The following is a 15,719-nucleotide window of genomic DNA, read 5'->3' as shown; positions in this document are numbered from 1 at the left end:
AAGATAACGCTAAAAAATGAAAGAAACTATATAATTATTGCTGTTTCATAAAAGGAATTAATAATTAAACTATTTAAAGCGCGTGACAAGTGTTGACATGTATATAGTAACAAAATAAATCAAGTTGAAAATAGAGTGAGGTTATGTTGACATCTGACTCGAGAATAGAGGCACTGTAGCCTCACGCCTTCACGTTCACACTTATTTTATGTGTGTTGTTGAACGTGTACTTGGCTTGAGGCACGACAGTGCCTCTGGATCAGAAAAAAAAATTTTTTTGAATCGTAATTTTGCAATATTTTTCATACTTAAAGTTAATATCACATCAAATCTACAGTTTTATCCACTTCCATAGGAACTTCTTGAGTAACTTCAGTTTGTTCGTTCAAATCTTTAGAATTTTCTTTACCTTCATCATTATTAATAGAATTTTGATACTTCAAAAGCCAGTCAACCATAGCTAGCGCGTTATCATTAACACAATTATTTTTATCAGGCAACTCATGACTTCTGCATTTAGTTATCATTTTTTCTGTACCGTTAAACCCTATTGCGTCCATGCAAATAATGTTTAACTTTTTTGAGCGAAGAATGTACTTTTCTAACAAATCTTTTTGCGTATCATTTTTAACGTATATAGTTTTCATATGCTTCAAATATTTGCATAAAACACATATCGATATATTATAATTACAAAATCCAGTTTTGTAATTTATTCCATGCTTTTCATACAGTTTTTTATACTCCTTTATGGTTTCTGGCTTCAAGCTGTGCCACTCACAAGGCGCCTTGACAATATTAAAGATTTTCCTTACGATTTTATTATCCTTATTGACATAGTAAATGCTGAACTCTTTGACGCCATATTTATCGTCCGGAATTCGGTAGCCACAAAAGTCAATCACAACTTTCATTTTCAGTAAAATTTTAAGCTTCTAATAAAATAAACTAAAAATAAAAAACTTGTAATTTCAATAAAAATAACTTCTGACCTTGAAAACAAGTCAATTTTATCGATCCCAGCTAAAAATTCCCGGGCGTCGCTTAGTCCACCACGTACAACTAGCGCCATCTAACCCAATTCCAAAAGCTTTAACCGCGTCTATTCCCAGGATCATTTCGTACCCAAGCTTAGGAACTACTCTGACATCTAGCTTCACCATTTCGTTGTTTATGACCAGCGGCAGACGAACTGAGCCTTCTATTCTCATCACATGTCCGTCTGCGCCAGTCGCGGATTTTCGATCTGAGCTTGACATTCCAGCAGCTTCAAGCAATTTGTCATCGAGTTTCCGGATGCAAGTAGCGGTAGCTCCAGTGTCCAACAGAGCACTGAAAACGCGGCCTTTGATACTCACCGGAAAGAACACTCGATTTTCCGGCAATCTTACTTTACTTAAAGAAGCTTTGCGAGCTTTGTTTAGCTCGAACCAACGCAACATAACCATTGAATTGTTAATCGCGCAATAGCTTGGCACATCGTGGTTGTCACAGAAAGTTGATTTCTGGAACTTTTCTCTAAAGCCCAGATCTTCTAGACACTCAATGTCATCCCGTTCACCGATGAACATTTCCAGAATTTTCTTCTGTATAGTGTTCCTGACGTAAATGTGTTTTGCATTTTCAAAGTAACTGGTCAATATTTCTGCAACATTGTTGTGAGGAGTTTCACCACTTTCCCAAGTTATGGCATGTGTTTCGTAGAAATTAATGTACTTATTTTGGTATTTCGGAGGAAGTTTGGAAAATTTGTAAGGTGGTAGCACAAGTAGCTTAAAATCCGGTTTGGAATTATTTTTGTTTATTACCGCGCTAAATTCTTTGATTGCGTAGCTATTGTCCGGTAGATTGTAACCGATAAAATCAACAACGATGTTCCTTTTATGATAGATCATTTTTTGATTAGTTAACCGGATTCTTCTATAGAAATCTATTTGCTTGTGGTTACAATTAATAATAACCTAATCGCTGATGCAGGATTTGTAGCAAGGTTTGTTACGCCTATTGATAATGATCTATGAAAATACTTTAGATCACTTGAGTATTAACAATTAAATCATGAAAGGGAAATATCATCGGAATATTTAAAAAAATATCCCGAGCAAAAATTTCCTATCAATAAGTTTTTAATTTAAGAACGTTCAAATTCGCTCTCAAAGTTTCTTCTTGGCTTCCAATTTTTCCTTTAACTGATATTTGATTTTATTCCTCAACTTACCGATTGTATTTTGTGTATTCTTGTTATTTTTACTGAAAACATTATCATCAATATTATCGCGCCAAGACACGCTGGAAACGAAATTTTTCTTGAACCATTTCAACATGACCTCAGAAAAGTCTCCGGGACAAATAACGTTCTTGTAAATATGATTACGGCACTCAGTGCTTCTTTCCGGCTTTTCGTTGAATCCTTTATCTTCCAAACGAATAAAATTATGTCTATTTCCAACGAGCACTTCCAACAATTGTTGCTTCTCCATATTTTCCACGTAAATATGCGTCGCGGTTCTGAAATATTCAGTTAATATTGTTGGTACTTCTTTCAAATCAGTAGTACCAGTTTCCCATTCGATACCGTAATTAGTTTTGAATCCAATGAAGTTGAAGAAGTAGTACTCTCCTAGGTCTTTCGCTTTGTGAACAGGAGGCCTGACTAACAAATTCAAATCTGAGCTTCTTTTGTCAACTGAAATCGCATTCAATTCTTTGATCATGTAGACTGTATCCGACAAGTAAAAACCGATGAAGTCCACAATGATGCGTCTTTTCAGATGCTTCATTATTCCACTTTTTAGCATATTTTTAGTCAGCCAAGTTAGCATTATCATTTGCACAATTGTACTCCCTAGGCTCGACGTGATTATGACAATTCGTTTTCATTTTGTCGTTGAAGCTCAAGCCGTAATCCGTCAACCAAATGGCCTTGAACTTCAAATCGAGGTAATTAATGAGCAGCTCATGCTTCGATTCGTCTCGAACAATGATTTTCTTTGACGAAAGTAGTTTCTTTCTAAGATCCTTTTTAATAACATCATTATCGTACTCACCGGATGTCCAGTGGATTCCATGGGCGTTGAAATACTTGATATATTTGTTCCTGTCCTGTTTGCTTATTTTGTTCCATGAAAATGGACCCTTAGTAACGTTAAAGTCACTGGAAATTATTTCATTGGTTCTATCGTCGATTAGGTAGAGCGAGTATTCTTTTATTACAAACTGATTATAAGAAAGGAAGTATCCGTTGAAATCGAGGATCGCGGTCATTTCAAATGGGTATAAAAAGTTGTCTTCTATAAGTATTGCTTCGTAAATTGTAGTGTTTTATGACAGACCTTTGGGAAATGTAACTTTTGCAATTGAATTTGTTAGAGAAGTATTAATTTACCACGAGAGTGCTTTGAGTAGAGCAGTCGATAGCAAAAAGTTTGTATGGCTATTTTGCCAGAAATATTCAGTAGACAGTAACGCGTTTAAATGATTAAAAACAACATATTTCATCAAACAGAAACATAATTAATCAAAAAATAATTGTTTTTAAAATTCTGATAAAACAGTGTTCAAATTTGTCGTGAAAATCATTTCTTAAATGATAATCCATCCATAACATAATTCTTAATTTTATTTCTAAATTCACTAAAAGACCTCAATTTTCGTTTAGTGCCTGTATTAGTATTACCGCTGAGTTCTGTTTTACTGTTCTCTGTACTATTGACACTCCGTAATGAATTACCACCGATAAAGTTACGCCTGAACCACTTTACCATGGCCTTAGAATTGTCAACTGCGCAAATACTATCTGTACTATCATGATTCTTGCAGTAAGTTTGCGTTATAGGTTTTTCTCTGAAATGCATATCTTCTAAGCAAAAGATATCGTTTCTCTCGCCAATGAACTTCTTGAGTAATTTTTGCTTCATTACATTTTTCACGTAGATATGAGTTGCTGTTGCAAAATATTTTGTTAAAATATCTGAAACTTGTTCAAAATTAACATCACCTGTATCCCAAGCAATCCTGTGAGTGTTGTAAAATACTATCATGTTTTTCTTGACATTTACATTTAGATTTTTATCATCATTATTAGGTGCCTTAACTATCAGATATAAATCCTTATCGTCTGCACTTCTTTTGTCCACTATAATCGCATTTAATTCTCTGATCATGTACACACTATTCAATAAATAATAACCGTAAAAGTCGACAATTATTTGCTTTCGTGATGGCTTTATTAGGTTCCTAACTATTGGATTTTGTACTTGAGGAACTTTTGACAGTCCTCTGATGATCTCTCTCTCCATTTTAGTGCTAACTTTAGGTATTTTCAAGCCACTAACTATTGGTGTCTTTACGTTGTTAGCCTTCAATTTCGATGGACCATCAACTTGTGGTTTTGTATTTGCTAACCAATCTAGCATTCTTTCAACATTATCATTCGCACAATTATTTTTGAATTTTTGCTGATGATACGTGCATTTAGTCGACATTGTCGGCCTGAAATAAAAGTTATAGTCATTCAGATACACAAATTTTGCTGCAAGATTATCATCAGAATAGCTCAGTAGCAATTTATGTTTATTTTCATCTAACACATAAATAATAGATTTTTCTCTAAACACTTTTTCTAAACGACTTTTGGTTAATTTATAATCGAGAGTACCAAAATCCCAATCGATCCCATGTCTACTGTAGAACTTTTTCCATTCCATTTCGCTCTCCGCGTCTAATTCTACCTGATTCTTTTTAATCGGTGGTTTGGACACTTCAATATCATTCCGAACAATTTTATAAGTCCCGTCTTCAATTATATATAACGAGTATTCTTTAATAACGTACTTATGGTTGATAAGGTAGCCATTGAAATCGATCACGACACTCTCTTTTTTAGGGCGGTATGATGACAATAAACTTAACATTCTTAAAACATTATCGTTAGCACAGTTATATCGGCGAGGCTCCGTATGATTTTTACATTCAGTTACCATCTTATTTTTTACTTCCAACCCAAAATCGGTCAAATAAATGGCTTTGAAATCATAGTTAAGATATTCTATTAACAATTCATGTTTTTTTTGGTTTTGAACGAAAATCTTTTTCGCGAAACAAAATTTATTTCTGAGATTACTTTCAATTGACTCAGAATAAAGTGAACCGTAACTCCATTCAATTCCATGAGAAAGGTAATAATCATCATAAGAGCCTCGTTGTTGATTGTCTAACTGTCCCCAAAGCATTGGAGCCGCTGAGACGTCAAATTCTTTTAATACAACCTGGTTAGATTTGGCGTCAATCAAGTACATTGAGTATTCCTTTATCCTAAAATCGTTCTCAGAAAGATAGTACCCGTTGAAATCAATGACAATATTGATATTTTCATCAAGATTGACGGTATTCGGAGTCAGATTTTGATTGAGTGATTTTTCTTGAGTGACATTCATTCTAAAATGATCGATTGGCTTCTGGGTGAACCATTTTACCATTTTCAAAACGTTATCATTAGCGCAATTGTTCTTAGATTTGTTATTGTGAAACCGACATTTGGTGTATAAATCAGGTTTGAAAACAAAACCTAAATCTTTTAAGTATTCAAACTTGAAGTTTAGATCATCGCTGAGGTAATTGGCAAGTGAATCTCGTTTTCCTTTGTAGAGAAGGTAAACAGTTTTGGTGTTACGCAAAACTTCCCATAAATTTTGAACAACAAATTTTTCCAAATAAGTACCTTTTTTCCATTCGATTCCGTAAATTTTAAAGTAATTTTCGTATATGGTTTTGTTCTTCTTTGATAAAGCTTTCCATTCCATTTGAAACTTTGATACTCCATGCAAAGTAGAGCTTGCCTCATTGCTTCCATCTCGAATCATACAGATCGAGAACTCCTTGATTACATATTTATCATCAGAGTTGTAGAAACCATTGAAATCAATTATTGTGTTCATTTTTAATGGATATAAGAAGTTGTATTCTATAAAGACGTAATCAGTTATTGTTATACTTTTCAATGATTCTTTGGTAATCATCAAGATTTTTTATTGAATTAGTTAGAAAAAAATCGATTCGCTCCGAGAGTTGTGTGACAAATGTACTCGATTGCAATTGGTGACCAAGCAAGTTATCGAATAAATAATTTTTTTGATAGTCTTAAAAATGTTCATCATTCCATGAAAATGTGTTGAGATATTTATAATTAAAGACTTAAACATTTGTTGTATATAATATTCAATTATATCAAGTGTTAATGAAAAAAAAAATTATTTTCAAATACTCTCAAGTTACAATGTTCCAAATCTTTATTAAATTTTTTTCTTATCGAATAATATTTCAAGAACGGTTTTGTTCATCTCATTTCACCTATTTTTCTGTCTTGAGTCTCCTTTTTTCGAATAAATCATGCAATTCGTCTATGAAATGTAACTTTTCTTTGTTTGGATTACTAAATTTTTGTTTTGCGAAACTATTTGATTTTGGCATTGCTGGAGGAATAGCTACTGAATTTTTTGCCTTACTTTCTTTTGGCATCGGTGGAGGAATAGGTACTGGCTTGATAGCACTTAAATATTTTGGCATTGGTGGAGGAGGAGGTATTGAATTCGCTGCACTAACATTTTTTGGCATTGGTGGAGGAGGAGGTATTGAATTCGCTGCACTAACATTTTTTGGCATTAGTGGAGGAGGAGGTATTGAATTCGCTGCACTAACATTTTTTGGCATTAGTGGAGGAGGAGGTATTGAATTCGCTGCACTAACATTTTTTGGCATTGGTGGAGGAGGAGGTATTGAATTCGCTGCACTAACATTTTTTGGCATTGGTGGAGGAGGAGGTATTGAGTTCGCTGCACTAACATTTTTTGGCATTGGTGGAGGAGGAGGTATTGAATTCGCTGCACTAATATTTTTTGACATTGGTGGAGGAGGAGGTATTGAATTCAGTGCACTACCAATTTGTCCACCATCATTATGAAGGTCGTTACGCGACGAATTGTGATTAAGAGCGTGCTTCTTGACCCACTGGAGCATGGTCTTAGAGAATTTACGTGCACAAACACTTTCCTCATCGAAGTGGTTACTGCATTCTACAGAGTCTTTCTCTGGCTGATCATCAAATCCTAATTCATTTAAGCGAATAAAATTGTGATTCTTATCAATAAATTTTTCCAACAATCGTTGTTTTTCTAAGTTTACCACGTAAATATGTGTCGCTGTTGCAAAATAGCTAATTAAAATTGATCGAACTGAACTAAAATCATCTCTGCCATCATTCCAACCAATATTGTGGATCTGTTCGAATTCGAAATAAGCATCTGTCAACTCGCTTGGTAGCTGTTTTATATCTTTAAAAGGTGGCTTCACGAATAGATATAAATCTTTGTCGAGTACACTAGTTTTTTTGACTATGATTGCATTGAATTCCTTAATAGCGTATTCATTATTCGGCAAATCATAACCGTAGAAATCGACAATTATATGCTTTTCCAATAAATTCTTAACGGTGGTAACTGCAGGCACCGTTGTCTGGCTAATGTCTGGCTTTGCTGAACTACCAGCATTTGCCATTGGTGGAGGACTGGGTGCTAGGCTTGCTAAACTATTAGACTTTGGAATTGGTGGAGGACTAGGTAATAGGCTCCTGTCAAGCGCAGATTTTCGCGTGGTTCGACTAGGTACTGAGCTCGTTTTACCACTAACTTCAAGCTCCGTTCCACGATTGAATTTGAATCTTTTAGAGTCATTATCTTCGGCTTTTGTTTCATTACTGTCTTGAGGTTGGATCGATCTTTTAAATCTGGGCATTTTTAAGCCACTTAGTTTTATATTTATTGCGTTATTAGCTTTTGGTTTATTATCTAGTAACCAACTGAGCATTTCCTCAACATTATCATTCGCGCAATTTGTGTTTAATGGCTCCTGATGATTAGAGCAGGTGGTCCTCATTTTCGGCTTGAATTCGAATCCTAATTTTTTCAGATATACAAAATTCGATCTTAGTTTACCGTCAAGATAGTTTCGTAGTAATTGATATTTAGTTTTACTGATCACATAAATTTTATATGAGTTTCGAAATTCTCGTCGTATATGCTTTTTAATTACTTTATAATCGCGTTCACCATAATCCCAATCGATTCCAAATTCATTGGTATAGTCGGTACATTTCTCTTGGCTGGTTTTGTCTAATTGATCTTTTTTGATCGGTGGTCTTGAGACTTCAAAATCATTCCGAATAATATCATAAGTCTCATTTTCAACTACATACAAAGAGTATTCTTTGACTACGTACTTGTCGTTGATCTTGCACCCATTGAAATCAATGACTATGTTCAGTTTAGGTGGTTCAAGAATTCGTGATAACAACGATATCATACTTAAAGCATTATCATTGGCGCAATTGTTTTTGCTTCGCTGATCGTGATTCTTACATTTAGTTCCCATCTTACCCTTCAATTCCAAGTTCATGTCAGTTAAATAACTGGCTTCAAAGTCATAATTGAGGTATTTTTTCAACAAGCTATGCTTTATTCGGTTCCGAACGTAAATTTTGTTTGACGAACTAAACTTATCTATAAAGTTGCTTTTGATAGATTCAGTATCACGTGAACCGTAATCCCATTTAATTCCATGAACGCGATAATAAGCCTTCCACTCCTTCCGTTTGTGTTCGTCCAATTGGTCCCAAAGAACAGGAGCTTCCGATACTTGAAAGTCCCTGAATATAACTCGGTTAGTCTTACTGTGAATAAAGTACATTGCATATTCTTTGATCATGTACTCGTTGTCAGAGAAATACCAACCGTTGAAATCGATGACAATATTGAAATTTCCCCTCGAAAAATCGGTAGTTCTGGCAATGAACCATTCTATCATTTTTGAAACATTATCATTCGCGCAGTTATTTTTTGCTGGATGTTCGTGGTACCGGCATTTAGTGTATAAATCAGGTTTGAATTCAAAGTCCATATCTTTGAAGTATTTAAATCTAAAGTTAAGTTTTTCACCGAGATAATTAGCTAGCATATTGCGCTTGCCTTTGTGCAAAAGGTAAATCGTTTTGGTATTACGCAATACGTCCCTTAATTCTTCAATAATAAACTGGTGGTCATGGGTTCCTCGTTTCCAAGCTATTCCATACGTCTTAAAGTAATCTTTGTATTTACCTCGATCATTTTTAGATAAAGCCTTCCATTCTGTTAGAGGCTTTGATACTCGATGAAAATAATCCATTTCTTCATTTGTATCATCACGAATCAATTGAATCGAGTATTCTTTTATGACATATTCGTTACCGAAGTTGTAGAAACCATTGAAATCAATTATTGCGTTCATTTTTAATGAATATATGAAGTTATCTTCTATAAAGACTTAATCGGTCATTGTTATACCTTTCAATAATTCTTTGGTAGCCATCAAGATTTTATATTGGATTAGTTAGAAAAAAATCAATTTACTTCGAGAGTTGTGTGACAAATGTACTCGATTGCAATTAGTGATCAAGCAAGTTATCAAATAAATAATATTTTTGAAATTCCTAAAAATTTTCAGCATCCCATAAAAATGAGTTGAGATATTTATAATTAAAAACTTAAACCTTTTGTTGTCTATAATATTCAATTGCATCATGTGTTGATAAAAAAAAATTTTTTTTATAAAATACTCTCAAATTTCCAATTTTCTAAATCTTTATTAAGTTTTTCTTTTACTGAATAATTTTTCAAGAAAGATTTTAGGTTAATTTCATTTCACCTATTCGTTTACTATGGGTCTTTTTCTTTTTAATGTATTACTCAATTCATCTAAGAAAGACATTGTTTTTGTGTTCGAATCACTAACGTTTTGCTTTGCAAAACCATTTGATTTCGGCATTGTTGATGGACTAGCGACTAAATTTTCTGCATAAATTTCTTTCGGCATTGGTGGAGGAGGAGGAGGAGGAGGAGGTACTACGTTCATTACACTATCCGCTGCACTACCAATGACCTTATCATCTGCAAAAGTTACTCTTTTGACTGGTCGCGGTGAATTCTTCACATTCTGTTGTACTTCATCGATTGTACTATATGTATGTTCTAAATTTTTTCTTTTATTTACTTTGCTATAAAGATCCTCTACATTCTGCTGCACTTCATCGATGGTACTATATGTATGTTCTGAACCTTTTCTTTTGATTGCATTACTCAATTCATCTAAGAAAGACATTGTTTTTGTGTTCGAATCACTAACGTTTTGCTTTGCAAAACCATTTGATTTTGGCATTGATGATGGATCAGCTACTGAATTTTCTGCATTACGATCTTCCTGCATCGGTGAAGGAGGTGGTATTGAATACGCTACACTACCAATAATCTTCTCATCTGCAAAAGTTACTCTTTTGACTGGTCGCGGTGAATCCTTCACATTCTGTTGTACTTCATCGATTGTACTATATATTGGTTCTAAATCTTCATCGTCGCCGTAAATTGTGCTATAAGCATTCTCTGAATTTTGTGAATAATCTTGTATTTCTTCAATTGTATTATAGAAATTATCTATACTTTGTTTCCCTTCATCGATATTACTATACCCACGTTTTACGCTTTGTGCTTCTTTGTAGGACGTTCCAGGTGCATAACTAACGTCGGATCGATCATCAACTCCATCGTAGTCAGGTCTCGGAGGAAGACGCCGAAGAATATGGTTTTCGAACCATTGCAGCATAAATTTCGAATATACAACCGCGCAAATACTGGTATCATTATGATGGTTTTGGCAGCCATCAGTGCGTCTTATTGGCTCGTATTTGATTTTCAAATCTTCGAAACGTATGAAATGGTGCTTCGTCCCGATAAATTTCTCCAACAATTTTTGTTTTTCCAGATTTTTCACGTAAATGTGTGTTGCTGTCTTAAAATAGTCCTTTAAAGTCTGTGAAACTTTTGTAAAGTCATCTTCTCCAGTATTCCATCCAATACCGTGGCGCTTTTCGAACTCCACGTAAGCATCTACAAATATCGTTGGTAGCTTCTGTATATCTGGATAAGGTGGCTTGACTATCAGATATAAATCCTTGTCGAGTTCGCTGTTTTTATCTACTAAAATTGCATTTAACTCTTTAATCGCGTATTTGTTATCCGGCAAATCGTACCCTGAGAAATCAACAATTATGTTCCTTTGCTGAGGTTCAGTTAAGTTAAATTTACTGAGCCCGAGACTGACCCCAAATTTTCTTTCGCTTAACCAATCCAGCATGATTTGAGCATTATCTTTTGCACAATTCTTTGTTGATGGATTTTTATGATTAATGCAAGTGGTATTCTTTTTTGGTTCAAATTTGAATCCCAAATCAGCCAAATACACGAATCTGGTTGTTAGATTATTGTCGAGATAATTCAGTAGATATTGATGTTTGGATCTATCCATCACGAAAACTTTATTTGTTACATTAAGATGAGATCGTAAACTTTCTTTCAAAAGTTCAAGATCAGAAACATTTTTGTTCGAATCTATGCCGATATCATTCAGAAAGGCATTGTAACTTTCAGAGCTTTTTTCATCGATTGTGGCTTTCTGGATTATTGGAGATCCTAGTACATCAACCTCGTGATAAATAATTTGATAAGTTTCCTCATTGATTAAATACGACGAGTATTCTTTTACGACGTACTTATCATTAACAAAAAAGCCATTAAAATCAAAGACTAAATTTTCTTTGGCTCGGCTTCTTGGCAAGCGTGGCATTTGCGCTAGCAACTCTACCATTTTAGTAGCGTTATCGTGTGCACAAATATTTTTATCCGGGTGGTCATGATTCGTACAGTTGGTTCCTTCGACAGATTCAAATGTCAATCCTAGATCAGTCAAGATGAAGGCTTCAAATTCATAATGAAAGTAAGAATTTAGATGATCACGTTGTTTTTGATCTCTAAGAAAAATGTTTCTTGATGTACGGAGTTTTTTTTGGAGATCACTTTTGAGCAAATTAGTGTCGTGCGTCCCTTTGCTCCAGTCGATCCCAAATGTTTCGTAATAATTTGCATAGTTCAATTTAGCTACTTCATCTAATTTATGGCACATATGTGGAGGCTTTGATATTGCGTAGTCAGAGTAAATAATCTCTTTATTTTTTTCGCGAACTGCGTACAACGAGCATTCTTTTATCACATACTTATTTTCACCGAGGTAGTAACCGTTAAAATCAAGAACAATATTCGTATCATTGTCTGGAAGATGAATTTTATCGTCGTTGCTCATCGTTATGAACTTGAACATTTTGGAAACGTTATCATGTGCGCAGTTGTTCTTCTTTGGCTCCACATGATTTTCACAATCGATTATCATTTCAGGCTCGAGGTTTAAGCCCATATCGACCAAACAAACAGCGTTAAAATCTCGATTTAGGTACGTAATTAAAAGCTCGTTTTGTGTTTGGTCTCTAACATAAATAATCTTTGCATTTTTTAGTTTTTGCGTGAGATCGTTTTTAATAAACTCGTTATCTTGTGTTCTTTTATTCCAACCGATTCCGTGAGAATTGTAATAAGACGCATAGTTATCTTGAGTTATTTTGTCCAATTGGTGACACGGTACTGGAGGATTTGAGACTTGGAAGTCTTTACCTAGAATTTCATTAGTTTTATCGCGAAAGATGATCAGTGAGTATTCTTTGATAATGTATTCCGTGTCCGAGAAGAAGTAACCGTTGAAATCAATTACAATATTGGTTTGTCCAGGAATCTCAACAGGATCAATTCTTACCCTGTTCAGCCACTTCATCATCGCTAAAGCGTTATCGCCCGCGCAGTTGTTCTTTTGTGGATTTTTATGATACCGACATTGAGTTGACATTACGGGTTCGAAACCAAACCTTAAGTCGTCCAGGTAGATAAACTTGAACGGGAGATCCTTATCGAAGTAATTTCTTAGTAGCTCACGCTTTTTTCTGTTGAGGACATAAATTGCTTTAACGTTTTTCAAAGTGTCCCATAAGTTATTTGCAATGACCTTTGCATTACGAGTTCCACGTTTCCAACTAATTCCAAATTTTTCGAAGTAAATTTTATAATTATTTTTATTTTCTAAAGATAGATCGTGCCAATTTATTGGAGGTTTTGATACTTGAAATTGACGTGAAACTTCATCGTGAGTCTGATCGCGGATTACGTACAGGGAGTACTCTTTTATTGTAAATTTATTTCCGCTGAAGTAACCGTTGAAATCAAGAATCGCTTTCATTTTTATAAATATCAGACGTTGTCTTCTATAACCAGTGATTTTCTTTTTGCAATGTTTTATGATAATTTTTTGGTAAATGTGATGTTTGCAATTGAATTTGCTGGATGAATATCCCTTAACCGCAAAAAATATGTGACATATTTATTCAATGACAATTGCTAATAAATAAAGTAATAAAAAGTTAGGTAAAACTTAAATGTTTTTTAAATTTTTCAATTTCCCGCGCATTATTTATGACGCGAATAAAACGCCCTCACGTGTTCCGTTATGTCAACTACTAGCAAGTCGATTCGCATTCATATGTTGGCTCGGTCGCAGAGTCACTGTGAGAACTCTGTTTATGAAAAAAATTAACATATGGCCGACCACAGTGGGAAAATTTTGTCAAAATGTTGAAATCATACTAAAATTTTTATCAAGGTCATTTTTTAAATTTCCGCGGATAGAATGGAGATCTTTGCTAACGCCATCTAGCACGCTCCGATAGAAGAAGCAGGTTATCACTAACTTTGTTTATATATATATATATATATATATATATATATATATATATATATATATATATATATATATATTATGATGGCCAGTTGGCCCAGTCCTCGTCACTGAGCCAACGGGTCCAAAATAATTGGCGTATCGGTTCGTCGTGATCGGTTATTGGGCGCCAGGAACAGTTCGAGGATGTTCCAATCCTATCCCACTAATTCGGGAACAACGTAACTCTATTTTACTATACTCAGGGTGGCGGGTTCCTAAGGAAATAAGTAACAAGAGATTCCAATAAAAATAACAATTTATTCAAGACAGCAAATATGATCGGTCGGCGAGATAATTGATTCAAATAATTTTTCGACTATAATCCGATTAAGTATTCATTAATACTCAGTTAATAATCCAGTTCGCAATTCCGACAATGTCAAAGAATATTCCGGCAGTTATCAAAACAATGGTATACTAGTAATCTCATTAATTAAAAAAAAACTACCAATATAATAGTCAAGTAGGTTTCAAACAATACTATACTCGCAATCACAGTAATTACTTAAATAACATCAAAAGAAAATAATCAAATTTTTTGTAACCAATATTCAAATAATAATCACGCTATTTGTTTCAATAATCAAAATTAATAATACCAAATTTTTCAAGACAATATCCAAATAATAATCGCGGTTTGTCTCAATAATCTCAAAAATCTCTTAAGCAAGCCACTTCAAACAATAGTTAAATACAATCATGTGATTTGTTTAAATAATCACAGAAGAGAGAAAAAAAATAATCATCAAGTAAATACTTTAACTACTTTTCCAATTAGACTTCAATTAATCACTAAGTTAATAAGTCACAAAATTCTCGAGTAATTATTAATTAACTATTATTGAATTAAATTTAAATAAATTCAATTAATCCCAAAGTTAATAATTCACAAAATTCTCGAGTAATGATTAATTAACTATTATTAAATTGAATTTAAATAAATTCAATTAATCCCAAAGTTAATAATTCACATAAATTTCGCATAATTATTAGTTAACTATTTAATTAATACCCAATTAGTAATCAAGTTCAGTATTTACTTAATATGCTAAATTTATGATCAGTCATAATTCAAATAATTTCAGTCAATGATCGCGTTAAATCGCCAACTCTTACTTAAAATTACAATCAAAATAATAATTCAAAATAATAGGCAGCAATAACCAAGTTAAATTTTAAATAATCGTCAAATCGATGCGTATTCGTACGTAACTAAAGACAAACATCGGCATATCATTCAGCGGGTATTCGTAGTCATTAAATTGATGCTTATTGAGCGGCGGATAATTGATCGATCAGATCGCGAATCGATGCTCAATTACCGGAGCTCTGCGTTACCTAGCCGCGTTGCAGTCGGTAACTGTGCTACAGTGATCCCGACGGACTACCGAAGCTCGAAGGCAGGCGGCGCCTCGCTCGAGGTCTATAATGACGTAGTTCACAAGCACTTCAACAATTACAAATTTTTACTGGTAGGAATTTGATAAGGAAGGTACCCCGGAGATATCTCGTGGAATTCGAACACCTCAACAATGGCTTCCAACGCCGAAAGATTAAATTAATACCAAACAACCAAAACAATAAACTCAATGAGAATTAAGGTATCGTTTCCACGAGTTATCCCTAATGACAAAAGCCACTTACGTTGCTGGCCGATGTCGGCTTGATGACCTCAGCGGGTTGAGGGGATGACGGCGATGCAGCTCTTCCCGGGTTGATCCTGGCCAAAATTCCCACCAAACCCTGCACGGGACACGGCGTTGGCTCCAATTAGCTCGAGTGACTTCGGTGAATTTATCTGATATAACGTCTTTTATTGAACTTGCAGAGTTCGCAATAATTAAAAAAACACAAAATAATCAAAATTAGAAAAATAACCAAAAACGAAAAGGCACGAGGTGATCACTACCAGGCGGTTACGTCGAAGAAAGGAGTTTTTCTCGTCTTCCCTTCTTCTTATCCGTCGACTTTGGTTGGCTACGGAG

The 15,719-nt window shown here is 34.3% G+C and overlaps 5 protein-coding genes across 7 annotated transcripts in view; 1 reads left to right on the top strand and 4 right to left on the bottom strand.

Annotated features, from left to right (window-relative positions):
* LOC141537305 (serine/threonine-protein kinase 11-interacting protein) overlaps nt 1–15,719 on the top strand; it is a 59,896-nt gene that overhangs the window by 28,033 nt on the left and 16,144 nt on the right. The gene's annotated exons all lie outside the window — the stretch shown is intronic.
* On the bottom strand, nt 954–1,910 carry LOC141537316 (uncharacterized). The gene has a single exon (XM_074258215.1). The coding sequence runs from the start codon at nt 1,893–1,895 to the stop codon at nt 1,011–1,013; it is 885 nt and encodes a 294-aa protein (XP_074114316.1). The 5' UTR covers nt 1,896–1,910; the 3' UTR covers nt 954–1,010.
* On the bottom strand, nt 2,104–6,032 carry LOC141537310 (uncharacterized). Its single transcript, XM_074258209.1, has one exon. It carries the CDS (start codon nt 6,015–6,017, stop codon nt 3,576–3,578), a length of 2,442 nt encoding a protein of 813 aa, XP_074114310.1. The 5' UTR covers nt 6,018–6,032; the 3' UTR covers nt 2,104–3,575.
* LOC141537308 (uncharacterized) lies at nt 6,241–9,330 on the bottom strand. The gene has a single exon (XM_074258207.1). The coding sequence runs from the start codon at nt 9,313–9,315 to the stop codon at nt 6,349–6,351; it is 2,967 nt and encodes a 988-aa protein (XP_074114308.1). The 5' UTR covers nt 9,316–9,330; the 3' UTR covers nt 6,241–6,348.
* On the bottom strand, nt 9,667–13,212 carry LOC141537306 (uncharacterized). The gene has a single exon (XM_074258206.1). The coding sequence runs from the start codon at nt 13,195–13,197 to the stop codon at nt 9,733–9,735; it is 3,465 nt and encodes a 1,154-aa protein (XP_074114307.1). The 5' UTR covers nt 13,198–13,212; the 3' UTR covers nt 9,667–9,732.

This window comes from Cotesia typhae, unplaced genomic scaffold (genome assembly GCF_013202065.1).
Source record: "Cotesia typhae breed Kobodo isofemale line unplaced genomic scaffold, CoteBio_Ctyphae scaffold_91, whole genome shotgun sequence".
NCBI classification, from domain to species: Eukaryota; Metazoa; Arthropoda; class Insecta; order Hymenoptera; family Braconidae; genus Cotesia; species Cotesia typhae.
Note: the sequence above shows the minus strand (reverse complement) of the source record. Positions and strands in the feature narration are given on the sequence as shown.

Bases quoted from the DNA above. Each gene is read 5' to 3' on its own strand.
- LOC141537308 (XM_074258207.1), bottom strand. From the start codon at position 9,315: ATGAACGCAATAATTGATTTCAATGGTTTCTACAACTTCGGTAACGAA.
- LOC141537306 (XM_074258206.1), bottom strand. From the start codon at position 13,197: ATGAAAGCGATTCTTGATTTCAACGGTTACTTCAGCGGAAATAAATTT.
- LOC141537310 (XM_074258209.1), bottom strand. From the start codon at position 6,017: ATGATTACCAAAGAATCATTGAAAAGTATAACAATAACTGATTACGTC.
- LOC141537316 (XM_074258215.1), bottom strand. From the start codon at position 1,895: ATGATCTATCATAAAAGGAACATCGTTGTTGATTTTATCGGTTACAAT.